Source organism: Amblyomma maculatum, chromosome 1, assembly GCF_055883805.1.
Source record: "Amblyomma maculatum isolate TAMU_Amacu chromosome 1, ASM5588380v1, whole genome shotgun sequence".
Taxonomy (NCBI): domain Eukaryota; kingdom Metazoa; phylum Arthropoda; class Arachnida; order Ixodida; family Ixodidae; genus Amblyomma; species Amblyomma maculatum.
In genome coordinates this window covers 147,863,295-147,882,546 of record NC_139344.1, presented here as the reverse complement: position 1 = coordinate 147,882,546, position 19,252 = coordinate 147,863,295, and the positions used below count along the sequence as shown (strand labels likewise).

Below are 19,252 nucleotides of genomic sequence, written 5' to 3'. Positions count from 1 at the left end.
TGACGTCACGGGCTGACGCTTGTCTATATGTGACAAGGGGCTTGTACATGGCTGTTATGCTGTTCTGAAATGTGCTTTGACTGAACAAAATCGCTGCTTGTGCGTGTTACCTCGCGGAGTAATATAATTTGCTCCAGACAGTTGCTGTGTATACCCAGTTGCATTTTCGTGCAGTATGCCTTTCACTTCTTAGTCAATGCTTCAGTTACGTGGGACAGTCTATATTGTTCAAGAATATCACATCGGCTGCATTTAAGAAAAAGCATTATGCCAGGGAGGAAATTATTTTTTTCATAGCTTGGGGGCTTTTGTTAAATTTTTTTTTTCCAGGAATATGAAACTAGACAATAACTACTTGCTCTAAATTGCATCAACATGCATCCAAATAAACTTTGGAGCTGAATGTTGTTTTCTTTTTAAAGGAAAATTTTCCATTGGAAATGGAGAGCCTGTTTTACTTTTAATTCCAGGATTGTCTGGGTCTTCAACACTCCCAGCCAAGTCCAGCTTTCGACGAAGCTCTCAGCCACCGCCACCACCTCCTGTACGACGGACCCCTTCCATCACAAGCACTCAGGGCTGTTCACCCTCTTCTCCGAGTTCACAGCATGTTCAAGAACAAGTTCTCTCAGATCGTGGGTGCCAATCTGTTGGGGACAGTGATGACAGCTCTACAAGTCGAGCCAAGTTGATACAGGCACTTAATGCTCGCTTTTCGAAACCAAGCCCACTAGAGCAGGCTGGCCTTCGATTTTCTCTTCCATCAAGCCACACAGAGGATAGCTATGGTCTTCCACTGCCAGACCCACCAGACACATCGCATTTTGATCCTGAAAGTGACTCAAAACCTTTTCCAGCTCCACCGCCATTTCTCGAGCCAGTGGAAAATGACCCTCTTGATGTGGAAAGTGAGCACGCGGCTGCACTGCGAAAGCAAGTGCCACCCGAAAAAAAGCTTCTCCGTGCCCACACCATTGGCCACAGTGAACGTGATGCCCTTATTCAAAGTCTCAATGCCAAATTCTCCACAGCTGAAGCAACGCTTCCTAGTGAAACAAAGGTAGCTGCCCGCAAGGCTCTGCCTTGTGAATCCCCATCTGTGGCCTGTGCTCGGTCGCAGCGGTCAGGTGTCGGTGCTGCGATAAAATCTGGAAAGTCGCCTCCAGAGATGGATTTCTTTCGAGCCAACTTGGAGCAGACACTTCTCAAAAGAGAGCTCAAGCGAGATCCACGAACCAGTGTTGCTGGTGGAACAGCTGATTCTGCAGTAGAAAATCGTCGAAGCAGGTCTGTGGGACCCATGCCGTCGGGTGAGAAGAAAAACAACTCGGCAGAGCGACGACAATTCCTTAGCAGCCTGAATGCTCGCCTTGCCGAACAACGACGTGCATCACTGCAACCAGCACCATCAGTGAAACCGGCAGCACAGTTTACGCAACAAATGACAACATTTTGTACGGGGCAGACAACAGTTCCTGTACCAGCACAGTATGTGCACATGACATCTAGCCAGGTTCAGAATGTGCAGGCTGTCCCTGGAACTCTTCCGCAGACAGCAGCTGCAACAACACGCCGTGGTTCCTTGCAGCCGGACGTTGAATTTGGGTTGAGAAAAAATGGTGGGCGAGCGGCCCGCGTTCAGAGCTGGCTAGCAGGTCGTGGCTCTATTGACTTAACTGCATGCAGAGAGTCACTCATGGATCAGATTCGGCAGGGCACAGTGCTGAAGCGGGTGGCATCACAGAGTGATCGCTCAACGCCGCTTTTGCTGTGACGTTACCTCGTGGTTTTCATCTGGCACATATGATGGAAGAGAACACTGCGACTGTGCGGCGATGACATCGAGAAAGATTGAAGCAGGGTGGAGCTCTTGGGTGCCTTCTGTGCTGCTGTAGCTCCTGTACACTCTGTAGGTTTCATTCCTTGCTTTAATTTTTCCCTTTGTTACCATCCTTAAATGTGCTCCGCCACGGTGCTGATGGCATTGAAGTATTTATTTGCAAAATTAGTCAGATTTTCATTTTAGTGCTTGGAACGCAACATGTTGCCACGTAGCTTACATAACTAATTCCGAAAGCTACCTGCCTAGCAACTTTTTATTCATATCTCACCGTCATATCTTTTCTTCCACATCTAGGTCATTGTAAATCTTGCATATTTTATTTTGGTACATTGTGTCAGCAGTTTTTCTCTCTATTTTTTTTTTTTTTTTTTTTTTTTTTTTTTTTTTGTTCAAGAGTAGCGCACATGTTAGTAAGTGCAATGGGGAATTTTATGTTGCTAAACTTTCTTATGAGTGTTTTGTGTGTATCAGTAAGAATGTTTTGGGGCCATAGCTTAGAAAAATTAACATTTTTTGTCATCCTGTCATGCTGGTTGATGTGTGTGAAGAGAGCTTTAGCTATTGTCATAAATCACTCCAGTTATAGCCTTTTCTTTCTTAATTTATGTGTAAAAATAATTATTTATATCAATATATTTTTGCCTGTGGGCACTACAATTGCATTTGCAACACTGTCATAAAAATAGTGTTAATACAGAAATGTTCCATGCCACTCACTTTGTTAGGCTTCATTGTACGTTGAAGCTCAATGTTTGGCTGCCTGAGTAGTTGGCTCTGCTGTTTGTAATCTTACTGTACACAAGTCCCCGGTGACTTGAACAAGCTGTTGGAAATCTTCATAGCAAGTGCTTGCAAGCAGCATATAGCCCCTACCAAAATGAGTCAATGCATGTTTGAAGATGGTATTCGACTGCAGTCAACACTATTTAAGTTTCTATTGATTGAGAGAGAAAGAAGTAGTGTTCCAGAGTACTAGAACAAATGAGATACTTTCATGTCTGAGAGAATAATACCAAAAGTTAAACTGTCAACGAGCAAAAGTAGCTATATGCACAATTTCTAGGTACCTTCATGTCTGAGTGTATAATACCGAAAGTTAGTTTCTACAGCAAGCGCACTTAATTTGACACAATTTCATTTGAACATACATAAATCTTTCTGCCTACCTCTAGGGACTTCGTTGAAAAATGTATCTTTATCTTGCTTGTATTAAAATTGTAAGGTTTTTCACCTGCTGTTCTTAAAAGAGGTGATAATTTATGACAAAGGTTTTAGTGATTATATTGCCTAAAAAGTAACCAAGAAGTCTGGGTAACATGCCTGCATCTTGAAGATGCTCACTGGCCTTGTTGGTCACTCATTAAGCAAACAATGATGTCTGCATAGGGAACTCGTTTAAATTTTTAACTGATGCAAGTTTGTTCACATTGTCATTAATTATAATAATTGTATTATAATTAATGACAGTGGGAACAAACTTGTGTTTCTTGTGAGAATGAATGCCGTGTACCCGTATATGTCTTAAGCAAGATATAAAAAGTGGAGCAGTAGAATACAGCTGGCCGCTTGTTGTGTAGTATTTTACCAGGAATCAAACAGTTACAAGTGTAGTAAAACTAAAGCTCTCTTCCTTCACTAGAAACAGCGCTGACAGGCTTCAGGCACTGCCAGGCATGTGTGTTTAATTGAACCGGTGAGCACTCGCTGTTTTCATGGTGTGTGCATATATATATATATCTCTATTTAAATACAAAGCAAATTTTAGAGCTGCATTCTGTTTGGGAATTTAGGCGGAGGGAGTCATGACTAGTTCTGCTTATAGCTAACCAAAGAGACCTGCCTTGAAGATTGTATGTATGGCAGTCAAAGAAGAATCTAGCATCTCTCCAGTTGAGCATGAATGCTGCATTGATATTGAGGGTAGTGTATATGGAAAACACCTTTTTTTATTGTATCACACTTTAGTATTTAAAATTGTCTCATTACATTTCAAGGGGAGCACCAAGTTTAGACATTTGAGTAGTGTCTGATCAGGACATCGTAAAATGTCTGAGCAGTCTTGCTTGTGGTCATGTGACTCTCTGTTCTTGCCACTTGCCTTGGTTTCAGTGTGCTGGGGCAAATGTACAAAGATGAAATGCCTGAACAAAAGTCAGTGGACCGAAGGGCCTGAAAAAAGAGGCAGTAGCATTGGAGTATTGCATTGCGCGCCTTGTGTTCAGTGTTTCACTCTCGGAAAGTCTATTTTTGATTTCTGCTTATTTGCCTGTAGTGTTTTTTTTTTGTCATTTCTTAACATGGCATCGTTGACACAAAAAGGTGCTACTGAATGTTACTCATTATTGGAGCATCCATTGCAAAAATTGCAAACACTAAGCAAAGCTTGATGATTGTAGTTCTTTCTTCAGTCATCGAAATAACTTTTCTGATCAATTGGAATCGAGCTTCTGGAAGCTTTGGTCTTAGAAATACTTAGATGTAAAATGACACGGAGATGCTTGCATTATACTCATCAGAATGATGTGGCCATTGTTATTTACAACACCTGCAGGTCATTTCTCTTCATTTTCTAGTTGGCACTTGGAGAATAGTGCATTATCCAAATGCAGCCTTAAATCTGCGCTGCAAATAATTGCTTTCTCCAGATGTTATTACCACTGTGCTGATTTTTTTACTGTTGAAAAAATCACATGGTGCATATGTGTCACTGTTTGCTTTTAAAGGAACCCTTTGACTCATGAGTTCACGTAAATACTTGATTAGCTAGTGACTAACATGAGGGATATGCAGGTACATTCCTTTTTAAACTTGTCTACATCATTCATGCAAATTAATTAATTAATCTGACATTTCTTTTGTTTCATCTTTATTTTAATTTTCTTTGGAAGTTTACTGATTTGGTTTTAACACTAAGGTCTGAAGTGTATTTTCTCCAACAGCAAATTTGATATCGATGACTTGGTCCCCATGTTGTGATACTTTGACTTGTATTCTTTTTGCATAGCACATAATCATTCTTGTGCACACTTTGTTGACACTTGCTAAATGTTTAAAAGCCTGGTTGGGTTTTCCTGTGCATTTTTAAAGTTCATCTTGGTATCTACATGGTAGTCTAGTAGCATACTTAAGCCATACATTTTGCCAAGGTTTTAAGGTTTCGTGCATAACGCAAGGCTAGGAATAATCGGCTTTCACTTTTGTTTCTAAACTGAGGAGCCAAACTGGTGCACTGTGCCATTAATTTTTCTTTTGTATTTGTCTGTATAGGCGACACTCTGAATGGGATTTAAGTATCATTTTGTAGGTAAGGCTGCATCAGCTTTGTCTCTGGTGGTAAATGGAGGCGCTGTGATTGTTATGCTGTCTTACACTATTCATTGCAGAACTCTCTCTTGCCGTGTGCTTTATGCTTTGTAATTCTTTGCAGTTGTAAAAGCTACCCCAAAGTATTACTGCCTGCCATTTTTTTATGTCATCAGTATTTTGTTAACATCTTAGTGAAAAGTTTTGCTTAGTCACACAAAGTGCTACTCTTCTTTCAGCAAGCTGTAGTGAAAGTGTTCTAGTGCATGTTACCTGAGGGTTAATGCCAGATAATGGAAAGCAGTACCTTCCAGTTCCCCTGTTACCCTAGTGTCGCCCATAGTGATTTCCTGTCATGTGTGTCACATGAAAACCACTGTGTCATAGCCAACCCCACTTAGCCTGCAAGCCTGCCCATGTACCTGTTTCACCCCTGCTGTTTCCTGTTGTGTTAAACAGAAGGCACCAAACAGCAGCGAATATGCACCCATCTTTGTCAGATATAACAAACCAAGTGCTCTAAAAGAGGCTGCGCTCTTCTTCTGTCCAGTTGCCGAACTGCGACCGTCCAGCTTGTGTGTTGTTCGCCAAGCACTAAACACATATCTTAAGTTCATCTGCCATTTCTAGCTGGCTGTTCTTATGACACTGCACTGCCTGGACATCTTGAACTGCTCTTTAAGCATTGCTGTCTTTTTCGGCACCTCTACTGTGGTTGTCTGTCTTACCTATGTATGACTGGGATGTTCTGTTAGTGTGGAACAAAGTCTGTCAGGTCTTGCTTTGTAAGAATTTGTTCATAAAAATCATTCCTGCAGCCTTTTGTTCCGGTATGAAGTTATAATAACCCTTCTGGCTTGCAAAGACTGACTGCTGCTGACATGTGCACGTAAATTTTAATTGGTGTTGCTTGGCTGAAAGCAGCATGGGCCTTTGTGTATGAAACATAAGCGATACTATGTGTAACATGGCATTTGGTAGCTGGGAAATTTTTTGCTTCTTTGTAGAATGTCATCTGCTTAGTTTTAATGTCTAAATTTGATGCAGATGTGCAGGTGCTTTGTCAACAAGTAGACTTTTCACCACACCGCTATATCTTTTGCTGTATAAATAGTGATGAAAAGATATAGATGCTTGCTGTTTTTAAAATGCTGGTGTCACTTATAGAAAATGCTACTGTGCTAGTCATTAGCCTCTTTGCTCAGATATTATGAAAGAACGTCATGCAGAATAATCTCGCCATTTTATTCTCCTTCTTTCCGCGGGGAGTTCTATCAAATTAATGAAACAGAGGCTGCTGTAGCATTGAGAGTAATGAATACAGTTTTCTCTGAGCTTTTCTAGCACACTTATGTAAAAATATTAACAGTATAATTTGTTCATTTTTCTTTCAAGCCTTGTTCTTTGAAACAAGAAAGCAGGTTTTCAGGATTTTCTTATACATGCATGTTAGCCTAGGTTTTTCAGCGAGATAAAATTTAGAAGGGGCGACAGGGGAGAAGAAATGTTCATTTCCAAACATGTGCAACTTCAAATCTCTTAAATGCTGATTGCCTATGTTTTATCTGATGTTTAAAAAGGAAATGTCTATATTTGAGGGTTACAGCAGATAAAGGAGTAATTCATATCTTTGCCTCAAAAAACACTGACATTTAGACCAAGACTGATTAGAATGTGTGTGCTGAAAAATTTAAACATGAAGCACTGGATTCATTTTCTCGGCACTGCAAATGTGATAAACTCTTGTTTATGGGCAGTCTATGTATCAGTCACTATTTTGTAATATATAGTGCTCTAAATATTGCAGTACTGTTTACTCGGTGTATATCCAGCTGAAGTTCCCTACCTTGGTATGGTATGAATAAAATATGAACGCAGTCATTACTGTCGCAGAGCACAGTGTTGGGATATGGTTTTCAGGTTATCTTCTTAACTGCTTTCATGTGATGTGAGTCATCAGGCTTCAAAGAAATGCTCTTCTAAAATGATTGATGCGTACTTCAACATGAATCCTGCATTTTTTTAAGCCTTTGCTGCTGAATCACAGCAGGCATAGCTGACAAATTTTGATGCAGTCTTCATTTGTACGCAAGCAGCTACAGCTAGGTAATTGCATTGCCAAGTGAGGTGGCTTGTGTTCTTTGTTTAGAGTGACCTGTGCTGTGTGCGACACCCAGTCATGTGTCCAGTATACTTGCAGCAGGTGTACAACACCCACGGCATTTTAGAGAGCCATAGAGTTGCGCATTGTAGGGTCTGTGGGCCAGAACTGAAATGGGATCTGTCTTGTGAAACATCATGCGCTTACATTATGGTACAGTTTCACTATAATTGCTTGACCTTGAGGCTTAAATTTCACTAATGTGCTTGGTTACTGATCTTATTCATGGGACTGCTAGTATTGTGGCTTCAGAAGTGTTAGGCTTGCAGGATTTTCTTTGGCATGCTCATAAAGTAATTTACCTTGGCTTCTTAAAGGCTTAACCAAGCGTGCTAATATTTTATGATATGCAGTAAAATATACTTTTGCACAGCATTCTTTTTTGGTACATTTACAGCAATTTTGTTGTTCCTTGTGAAAATGACTGAGAGCAAGTCTGGAATCTAGTATAGTGAAGAAGTACGCATTTGTCGTGGCTGCCAGCAGCTAACAGCTTTTGCAAACAGTTTCCCCTTAACAAATGTTTGCTTCTATTTGCTTGGTGCCTACATTTTTTTTCTTTTTTTAATTTCGCAATGAGAAAAGGTTTAATGCTTTCAAACCTCGTGCAGTTGAATTTCTTTTTGTTATGGAAACTTGCTCAAGACGTCAGTTGCTGCTACTTTTTCATTCATGCAATTACGTGCCCCTTGTTGGACCAGCTAAGGTGACTCTGTTTTGGAAGTAATCATATGGATGTGTGCACTTGATCTGATATGCTTGACACAACGATCTCTACATGCCTTTGGCTCTTGCCTTTCCTGCCATTGCAATTAGAGCTCCAACATGGTGGCTTTAGCTCGTGCTTATGAGATGCTTGCAGGCGTGTGAACAGCAGTCTTCCTCTGCTTGCTGCAATTATGCCTTTGATGAGTTCGAATGCTGAGAGCTTTGCCTCATAATGCTTGAATGGCTTCGCTTGCTAGTATAGATAGCATGTATGCATTACACTACCTGTCAGCTTCTCATGTCGAGCATGAAATATGAGCCGGATGTTGTGGCTAGGGGACACGGCGCAACTTTTGTCAAATGTTTGAAGCAGTGTTTCACATAAGAGTGGAACTTCGGGCTGTTGTCTGTTGTGATAACAAAACATCTGTTTCTTGCAAGGACAAGAGGTAAATTGTTGTTTAAGCAGTATTTATTGCGAACAAGGCTGATTTTGCTTCTTATTGTTTGTTTTCTTCTGAAGTGCTAGTGCATTCGTTCTGTTTTGTTATCAGTTTGACAATAACAAATCAGCTTGGTCATTTCTGTGTGCTGAACAGACTTAATTACAAGTACATTTGCAGGATTCACAGTTTAAGTTTTTGTACTGAATTCAACACTGAAATATTTTCGTTTTGTAAGTCTGTCATAATTTAGTATACTGTAGCACTTCACTATAGTTACCATAACCATAACTTGGAAAGTTTGTCATTGTCTACCTGAGTCAGGTGTAGGGGATTTGACATGAGCCTGTGACGTTAACCTGCTACACATTTTCTACAATGCATATGTTTCAAGCTCGAGAAGTCATTTAGGGAACACTTGCAATGAGGTTAAACAAAAGCGAAGATTCTCATGCCTCCAAGAGAGCAATGTTGTGTGGCTAGTTCTTTGCCAGTTCCTACATATATTGTCTTTACACTTTCTTCCCCCCTTCAACTTATCTAGGCTTAGAGGCTTCCTGTGTACCAGTTCAGTGGCATGCTTAATTCGGTCCTTATGTCGTGCCAAATTGAAGTGCGAATTTCGGGCTGTCTCACTGTGCATGTGTGACACATCGATGGGCATGTGATTGAAATGTGTGTGTGTGTGCGTTACTGGCTCAGCAAATCACATGCCGCACAATTTGAAACCCGTGCATCTTCACAGTAGTTAAAGGGAGTGAACAACTGAAGATTGGACCCAGGTGCTTTGTAAGTCATCTGCTTGAAAAAAAAAATATTTTTTCCCAGCTCAACTCTGCTGCCTGACGCTTTCAGGTGACACAATGCTGACAAGATGTTTGTAAAATGGTAGATGCTTTGTTGTTTTTTACTCTCAAATGCTAGCAACAAGTGTTGTCCCGGTGTTCCTGAGTGGGACTGATGCAAGGCCATGTGTGGCACTTGTCAGGCAAGGGATGCCAGTAGTCATAGCATCCACTACACAGCTTACCAACAGGTTCTCTGGCCCAAGCAAGCCGAGAAGCAAATATATGCGTAGATGCGTGTCTTTTCTTTCTTGGAGAGTGTGTTCAGTTGGCCTGTGTGACAGCTTGTACACTGATAATGCTTTAATTATGTGTTTGTGTGTTGTCGGTAGCAGAGAGTTTATTTTATTTGATGTGATTATGTATGGATAGAGCTTGTTTTTGTATATTTCGGCCTTGCCACACTGTTTTACTTGTGAGCTGGGGGGAAGGTGGAAAGCCCAGTGCTTTTGGCAGGTGGTTTTTTAATGCTTACTTATTTATAACTGGTAACTACAAAGTCCAAACCTGCCGCCCTTGCTTGGACATGACGCGTCCTGTGCTACTGAGGAAAGCTTTGGACGATGAGGATTGTACCAAACTGGCCCTCCCTTCTTTGCCAATTGTGACCACTGTTTTGGCTGGCCCTTGTAAATTTGATGAGGTTGCATCAGCTAGCTAACTGCTAGTATGAGTCACTTTGCAACTATGGCATGGCCAGGAATGAGCAGTGAGAAATGGGTGCATTTTTTTTTATCTGTGGAATATTTAGCAGGGAGAGCAAGACTTAATGGGAAAGCATTTACAAAAATAGCTTCAAATTTTAACTGATATCCTGTAGTTCAGAAGTCGGCAAATTTTTTTTGCTGCATTAAAATCGTGAAGAAAAAAAAGCTATCTAGGCCAAGCACAGCTTTATGTGCTTATAGTGATGGGGTCTCGTGTATCATGCAGATGAGTGCAAAAGCATATATTGTGGAGAAGATATGAGCTCTCATTATTACTGCTTGTCTAATGTTATCACTCCATTTCAGTGAGGGTCCTTAACTGCTGTAGTCACAATTCATTGCCTTGAGGCATTCGGGCCAGGCACTAGACGAGTCTGTACTCGTGGCTTCGTTCGGCGAGACATTCCCTGTACTTCGCGTGAGTTATATCTCTCCTGCCTATTTCTTACCATTCTGTTGCACTGATGTTACCAACCCAGACACACCCCCACCGCAACTTTTACGTGGGTCTTGGTGTGCATAAATTTCTTACTCTTCCTGCTGCGTTACTAGAGCCAGGATTTGTAAACCATCTGCTGCTGGCTGTTGTAGTCCTGTGGTTGTTCGGTATACAGTGGATTTTGTAGCTTGGCAGAGCCCTCCAGTGGAAGGTTACTGAAAACAATAAAGTGATCTTTCTTTTTAGCGATTGTGTTTTTGTTTACTGCTGGCTCTATGTTGGTTGTGGAAATTGCGAAGTACTGCTTTCAATAACTATTCTTTCTTATGTTTTATGTTGGATTGTAAACATGAAAATTGTTTAATTGGAGGACTTTAACCTCCTGCAATGACACCTGTTGAGATAGTACACTCTGCTCTAGCAATTGCACTGCTATTCATTTTAGTAGAAAACCAGTGTGAAAAATGGACAAACACATAGCTGGTGGAGACAAAGGTGCAGTGTCTAGATGTAACAGTTTCCTTGTTTCTTGTACATTATTACTGAAATCATAAAGCACATAACATGAGCATTCTTTGCACTCTTGTATGGGCAGACATTTTTCATAGGGAGGCCTGATTTATCCGAGACGTGTTGACAGAACCAATTGTTGCATCCTACATTTTGCTGCATGCATCACACTCAGTAGCATAAGTAGTAGTTAAGGGGCCAATGAAGTCATACAGCAGCAGCATAGGCCATTATGTGCCATGAAACGTGATTGTGAGGCACCTAGGTAATTACATATTCTTCCGTGGACGTGTACATTAGTTACCATTTTGGCTTGAAAGCAACACAAAAATGCAGAGCTCAAAGCAGGTGCTGCCTCAAAACTAACCTCTTAAATTAAAACTGTTGGAAATATGCAGACCATTTCATATGCAGCTGTTTTTTTTTTGTTAGTTTTTTTCGTGGGAATGTATGCTAGTATCGCACCATAGCAATTATTTTTAGATTTTGCTATATAGCCGGACAGATAATTATGTTTGTAAATGAATATTGGATATTAGTCTTTCTAATCAATGTGTTTTAAATTAAATGTGAAAGCGGAATATAAGCCTATGAGACTAACTTCTGGCTCTTGTGCTGCAAGCAAACCAGTGCCAGAGCGCAAGGTAAAAAGATGCAGCCACCATTTGCGAAGTTGCAGGCCAGAAATAAAGGAGCGACAACTCAAGCGCAGCAACCCATATGGAAACAGGAACGAAATGAATCGTTCGAACCAGGGGCCACCGCCGGGCATCCGTTGTCCAAGGTTGCCGAGGAGCGATGGAAGGAAAACGAAACAAATATGCAGACCAAGATTCGGACTTGAAAGGGACAGAACACTGGCTAAAGTATTTCATGAGATTATGGTGGTGATGAAAAGACCTTGCTTCGTATAGTACAGATCGAGCACTACAATAGCAAAGAAAAGAGGCTTTAGAATTTTAATTTGCCATTGAAAATCGCATAAAAACAACTGAGGCGCTATCTAGCGGAGAAACCCTATTTCACTGTAGTACCCCACGTGACTACATGTCGACAAGTTTTCGCCGAGTTTCGTGAGTGCACACTTTTTTCTTCTAGGAGTGCTTGCCATAATTTTATTGCACTCTCTCCACTGCGTCAGTAAATAAAAACCACCCCTCCTTTTCATTCATTCATAAACCTTTATTCATGAGGATGACCTGAGGCCTAGAGGGGTTTGCCACTAGATGGCGCCACAGCAATTAGAATTCCTTAAGTGGATCGATAATAGTGCCCCACTAAAACTTTCGTCGACGAGGCGTGCGTTATTAGGTTTAGTTTACCATGGTCCGCGTTCCGCCAAGGTTACCCTTCACCGCACAAGCTGATTGGTCCCGATGCGGCAGGTCTATGCATGCGGACATCATCTAAAACCCCACAATAAACTAAAAGTAGCGCTTTAAGTAGCGCCATCTCCTCTCTCCTCCTCCGGCGGCGCCGCTCCTCCTCTCGCATTTCAACCGTGGCTCCACCTACGGGGTGCGCGACTAGCGCGCGCTCTCCGGAGCAGGCGCCCTTCACAGCCGTCTCGATCAGCGCCGCGCGCGCGCCGATCGAGGCGGCCGTGCGCCGGGTCTCACCATGAGAGTCTTGTACTCAAGACCTACCTCTGCGGTAACAGTTCAAGGTATGGTTTCGCAGGCTTTCGATGTAGGCCGTGGAGTTAGATAGGGATGTCCCCTATCACCTGCTCTCTATGTGCTTGCAATCGAACCTCTCCTCCAAAGACTAGCAAAAGACTCCCAGATAGGCAGAGTTCCTTTACCGCCAGGCTCTCCGCCTGTCCCCATGTTTGCCTATGCAGACGACCTGACTATCGTCGTTCCGAACGAGGCATCTGTGTGCTCCGTCCTTAACGTCATAGAAGGGTACTGCAGGGCTAGTGGGGCTAGGCTGAATAAATCCAAGAGTGCCACCCTGTACATCAGGCAAGCACCGTCCAGTCAAAACCCCCCTCATGGCCTTCCTGTGAGGGATGAAGTTCGTATACTAGGTTTCCACTTCCGTTCCGACGGGTTATCCGAGACCAACTGGCCTCTTGCTAAAGAGAAGCTTGAGAAGAGAGTTAGAGAATATGGGACGTTGGCGTGCCCTCTCACGGCACGGGCTACTGTCGTTCGGTCAATTCTGTTTTCGTTCCTGACGTATGTTGCCTGCATAACACCTCTGCCGGCACGTACCAAGCTGCAGCTTGAGAGAATCCTCTTCCGTTTCCTGTGGAACGGAATGATTGATCAAATCGGGAGGCCTGTGCTGAAACAGCCTCGGGACAAGGGAGGCCTTGGCCTCCCCGACCTGGGCATAGTAACCGCAGTGCTACACGTCAGATGGACCCAGACAGCCCTGAATTCAGACATGTAACTGACTCGAAGCTTGACCTCGTTCTTCCTGAGCACCCGCCTTCGTCGTTTTTCGCAAAGCACGTTTCCCCACTGTGTTCCCCGTTCTGGCTCTCCTTCGCCCTTTTACGCCCAAGCAGCTAACTGCTTGGAGCGACTCAGAGGCCTCCAGGCCGACATAGATATTCCGGCAGTACCGTTAAAGGATCTAGCCAATCTTTTGACGCCGAAGCTCCCCCCTAGGTATATTCAAACAGATCTGTCCAATATGCGTCCAAGCTGGAATCTGATACTGGAAGACTTTTTGAATGCAAGCAGAGCAACGTTCATGTATCGCTTTGCACGCGGACGGCTCCCCATCCGCAGCAAGGCATTCACACGGGCGAGCTTGCATCCAGTTTGCCCGTTCTGTGGTGGTCGTGAAGACCTTGTGCACATCTTTACACAATGTCTTCTTCCAGCAGCCCTCCTTCGACGAGTGGCTACCTTGTTTAGCATTCCAGGAGTGCCATATCAAACTGTCAGGTACCTCAACCCGTTACCCAGGCATGCTGTGAAACAGTTTGTGCTCTTGCTCGTTGAGTGCATGTACCAAGTCTGGTCTGCCAGGTGCGCCGCTGCTTTTTCGCGCAGTGTCCCAGGCCTTCATGAGGTACTCGCACGAGTCCGCAGGGAGGTCTGGTTTCACCTAAGCCGTGAGCAGCGTCACCTCAGCGAGCAAGACTTCATAGACACGTGGAGCAGGCCACCGATTATTTGCGAGGTTTCTGGGCGTACCATAACAGTATCGATATGAAGCCCTTTAAAGTTACAGTTGTCCTTCAGGACATTCGAGGTCCAAAGAAGGTCCGGTCTCCCTGTGTTTGGCCTGCTATCACAGCGGGGACCTTAAACGCAGTTGGCATAGTGTTCGGTGACTGCTGTGTGCGTGTCACCACACGAATGCCCCCTTGCCAGGGTACGGCCGTCATCCCGAATCAAAATCCTCCTCCCCCCGAACATCCGGGAGGAGGGGGAGGTACCGGGGATGATGTATGATGACGGGCAGATAGGTTATGTGAGACCTTGAGGTGCGGTGCCTTCTGGTGCCAAACCTCCTCCCATCTGACAACGGTACCAGAGCCTTGCATTTTGTCGCAATGTGTTCAGGTTAAAATATTACTCACTGCTGAAACATAATTACCGAATGTTGACAGGGATTTCCGGCCAGAATAGTTTCAGCTGTGAGTGTCATACACCACATATACGCGATTTCGGCGTTGGTTCAACTCGCCGTCATCTCCGTGTGTCCGTAGTTCGTCACATTTGGCCACTCAGCGACATGCTTTATAAAATTTGTAACTAGGCGGCGGACAGGAACAATTTTGGAACAGTCTGTGTATGGTTTCTTTGCAGCGTTGACTGGATTGCGAGCTGCCGGTAAACTTGAGAAGTGTGGCAGCAGCTGTCTTCCAGGTATTTTCAATTTCAGCTGCAGATCAAATTAACTATAGGCGGCGGAAGCTGCAGTCTGTGTGGAGTCTTTGCAGCTTTGATTGACTTGTGAGCTACCGGTAAACTTGGGGAGGGAGGTAGCAGTTATTTCTTTTTATATTTGGCGTTGAGACGGTGCCGTGTTCAGCTGCCATGGTGTGTCACCATACGTACACGATTTTGGCGTCGATTTAACTCGCCTTCACCTCCTTGAGTCCGTCAGCCGTTGACAAAAGTGCGCAACATGCTTGAAAAAAAATTAACTAGGCTGCGGAAGCTGCAGTCTGTGTGGTTTCTTTGCAGGTTGGACTGAATTGTAAGCTACCGTGAGACTTGAGAAGCGTGGTAGCAGTTTTTTTTTTTTAAATATTTTGCGCTGAAACGGTTCCGTTTTCAACTGTCAGTGCGTGACACCATTTGTACGCGATGTCTGCGTTGGTTGAACTCGCCTTCACCACCGTGCTTCTATCAGCCGCCGGCCAAAGAGCGCAACATGCTTGAAAAAAAAAAAAAAATTAAATAGCCAGCGGGAACGATTTAGTAGCAGTCCGCGTGGCAACAAAACACACGGCGATATGTGCCGCGCGTGCGCCGCCCGCCCCGCTGGAAAGGAGGAAGCTGCACGCCCAGCAAGAAAAAAAAAAAAAAAAAGCGCGCGCGCGCACGTGGCGGCACTCGGCCAATGAGAGGGTCGAACGACGAAGGAGAGCGCAGGAGAGGAGGCGGGCGGCAAACTTCACATGTTGGCGCTACTTTTAGTTTATTGAGGGGTTTTAACATCATCCACTATGTTGCACCATCTATCGGCGTCGAGGATCTGAGCATGCGCAGTGGAACGCGCGGTGGTGTATCACGGTAAACTAAAACTTATTGTGCCGTAACAGCCTTGTGTGTGAAACTGAAAAGGACGTTATTCTAAGCGGAAAATGTCTAATAACTGCGTATCTAAATAACAGCGCTGGAACAAAAACGAAACACAAAAAACCACAGCGCTTGTGTCTGTGGTTCTTGATGTTTCGTTTTGTTCCAGCGCTGTTGCTTAGAGATGCAATCTCAACTAGCCCAACACCTCGCTCTCGTCTAATAACTGCTTGGCGAGTGAAATTTATAGATGTATAGATGTTTTTGGCACGTCGTTTTTTTTTTTTTTTTTTTTGTCAACCGCCAGTCATCATCATGGTCGCTGCTTGTGGTTTCCAGCATGGACTATATAAAACCGGGCACATGCGCTGATCAAAAAATTCTCGATAAAAATTTTCTAGTGTTTCTACCAAACCCCGCTATGGAATCGAACATTTTAGACATCAATCTTTCCATTGCGCCGAAAAAAAATTGAGATCTAAATTGCAGTGTCCTGTCCCTTTTAAGCGTTTAGCGTTGCTAACCGAGCACGCACGCTTGTCACTAAGGTTGCGTTCCAAAGAATGCTTCTCAGACGTCATCGTAGACGTCTACACGTTCGCGTAATGGAACGCGTCTAACTGTCTACGCCTGACATCACCTCGCGGCATAAAAGCTGCTAAAACGTTTTAATAACTATTATAACGTTGCTTTCTTTAAAAGTTTACGACAATAGAGGTGAAAATCTCGTTTTTAACGGTTTGTAGATTTTTTGCAGCAATAATACCGCATGTTTAATCGCCACAACGTAGATCGACTGTTACAATTGTGCTAGCATTGCGTAATGGGCCTCACGCAATGGGCCCGCTCACGGCTTGACGGAAGAGAATGTTGGTCCGTTTTTACTTTTTTATTACTGATGCTGAAGTGTATGTGCATGCTTCTCGGATGTCTTATGCACGCAGCTGTAAGCATAAAAACATGCAAAAGACTAAACTTGAGAGGATTACGGACGAAAGGTGATAACATGGCTACAGTAAAAGAAAAACTCTGCCGTTACATCTGTCGTCTGCAGTCACTAGGCGATGAAACCAAAGACAGCAACTCGTTTTAATAATATACAGGCACAATGACGTCAATGTACAACAATTAAGCCGCCATCGTCGGGCTAGTTCGTTCTTCCGATATTAACTGAAAATGCACGAAAGTTTGCCACGGCTACTACAGCAAGAGAGAAACACGTGCCGTACAGCAATGCTTCTCGGATGTGTCATGCACACAGCTGTAAGCATGAAAACATGCAAAAGACTGAACTTGAGAGGATTACGGACGAAAGGTGATAACATGGCTACAGTAAAAGAAAAACTCTGTGCCGTTACATCTGTCGTCTGCAGTCACTAGGCGATGAAACCAAAGACAGCAACTCGTTTTAATATACTGGCACAATGGCGTCAACGCACAGCAATTAAGCCACCGTCATCAGGCGAGTTCGTTCTTCCGAGATTAAATGAAAATGCACGGAAGTTTGCCACGGCTACTACAGCAAGAGAGAAACGCGTACCGTGCAGCAGCCGTCCTGACTCCCGGCCGCGTATTTGGCTTTACTCAGGGCGGTGGCTCCGCAAGAAAGAAAACAACAGAAGAGTCGAAGAAAGCGGGCTGTTCCGACTAGCATCTACCGCCCCCAGAAGCGGCACAAGCTTGAGGGAGCCGAGCGGCCTAGCGATTCGCGGCGCATTCTTTTTCTATGAGCATCATTGTTAGCCCCGTCACTAGCTTGAAGGGAGCCTAGCGGTCCAGCGATAATAATAATAATAATAATAATAATAATAATAATAATAATAATAATAATAATAATAATAATAATAATAATAATAATAATAATAATAATAGGAAGGGAAAGGCGCAGTATCTGTCACACTTGTTTCTCTGGACACCTTAACCGCTTGCGCTGCCTCTGGGGGCAGTAGATGCTAGTCGGAACAGCCCGCTTTCTTTGTCTCTGTCGTTTTTTTCTCTTGCGGAGCCACCGTACCGAGCAAACCCAAATACGCCTCCCGGCCAGGAGCGCCGACTCCGCATTTGGGAAGGGCGAAATTTTGCTACATCGGAGAAAGCTTCGTGACGGATCCGATAGATGGCGCTAGGATTTGTCACTGAATAGGGTGCCTCGATACTAGCGCCGGCCCCGTCGGGTTGGTGCAGTGGTAAGACGCCCGACTACTGTCCGGAGTTCCCGGGTTCGAACCCGACCATGGCGGCTGCGTTTCGATGGAGGCGAAACGAAGTGGCGTCCGTGTGCTGTGCGATGTCAGCGCACGTTAAAGATCCCCAGGTGGTCGAAATTACTCCGTAACCCTCCACTACGGCTCCCCTTTCTCTCTTTCCACTTCACTCCCACCTTCATCCCTTCCCTTGCGGCACGGTTCAGGTGTCCACATAGCAAGTGTGACAGATACTGCGCCTTTCCCTTCCTGTGAACCAATTATTATTATTATTATACCAGCGCCGCCGTACAGGGTGGTGACACCCTTTGGCATGGCCCGCGCCGCCGCTTTCGCCGCGCTCGCCACCTTGGTTGGGGCAAGTCGCTTCGTGTCGTTGCTGCGGAGTGTCCGAAGCGGTTGCGCTATGCGCTGGGTGCTGGGCGATTGAACTGTGTTCAGTCGCGAAAACTAGCATGCCAGGATGTTGTGTTCCATTGTGTGCTGGCTCAGAAAAAAAAAAAAAAAAAAAAGGAACCAGACGTTTTCGTTTTCCATGGGATAAGAGACGGAGAAATGTATGGGACGCGAAAGTGAAGCGCGAAGACCGGACGGCTAATGGCAACGCGAGATCTTCGAAGTAAGCCACAATACCTGTGCTGCTTTTATGCATCCATAAAATTTTTTTGAGCGAATAGGTGTATTTCAATCGTGTAAAAAGGTCTAGCGCAGACACAGACCACTAGAAAGATGACAAACACACACAAGCGCTTGCGTATGTGCGCGTGTCGTCTTTCTTGCGGTCTGTATCTGTTTATACGAAAGCGTTTTAAAAGATATTTTTGTACTCGTCTAACGCAGTTACGCGCTTCTGTTTGGAATGACATTATCTCACGCCGCTTCACCCATCTGCTTGTGATCACGAGCTTTGTGCGGTTTTTGGCTTCCCCATCTAGTATTATGCGCAAAACAGATTTTGGTCTGCCTTCTTCAACGTTGAAGCAGGTCGAAGCATCGCATTGCCTGGCATCGGGAGTAGCGCGCTGTTCTTTGAGTGTAAATTTTGAATTTTCAGCGTGCGTGAGGGCCGCTTAAAAACTAAATATATGGACAATTGCGTCTGCTATGTTGTAGTCACTCGGGGAAATTTAGTGTAAGTTTCAGTGAGTGACACTCGGCTTTAGTATCATTCGCGTCGTGTCACAAAATAATATCTGTTGTTGAGGATCTGCCTTTCATGCGTTCATAGTCACACCAAAAACATGTGGAGAAGGTCGAGCCTGGTATTTGTCAAAGGAATGCACCATTGTGCCCTTTCGATCGCTCCACTTTACACTCGATCTTGAAAGCTGGTGGCAACTGCCGAGGCTTCAGATTCACACAGATTACATTCCCTCT

The 19,252-nt window shown here is 44.1% G+C and overlaps 1 protein-coding gene across 5 annotated transcripts in view; it reads left to right on the top strand.

The window, feature by feature from the left end:
• LOC146204285 (uncharacterized) overlaps window positions 1–10,694 on the top strand; it is an 85,106-nt gene extending 74,412 nt beyond the window's left edge. For all 5 annotated transcript variants that reach the window (XM_084589222.1, XM_084589223.1, XM_084589221.1 and 2 more), the window contains one exon: window positions 471–10,694. In XM_084589222.1, coding sequence (XP_084445348.1) covers window positions 471–1,774 — 1,304 coding nt within the window. In that variant the 3' untranslated portion in view covers window positions 1,775–10,694. The remainder of the gene's footprint in view (window positions 1–470) is intronic.
• Window positions 10,695–19,252: the final 8,558 nt, after the last annotated feature.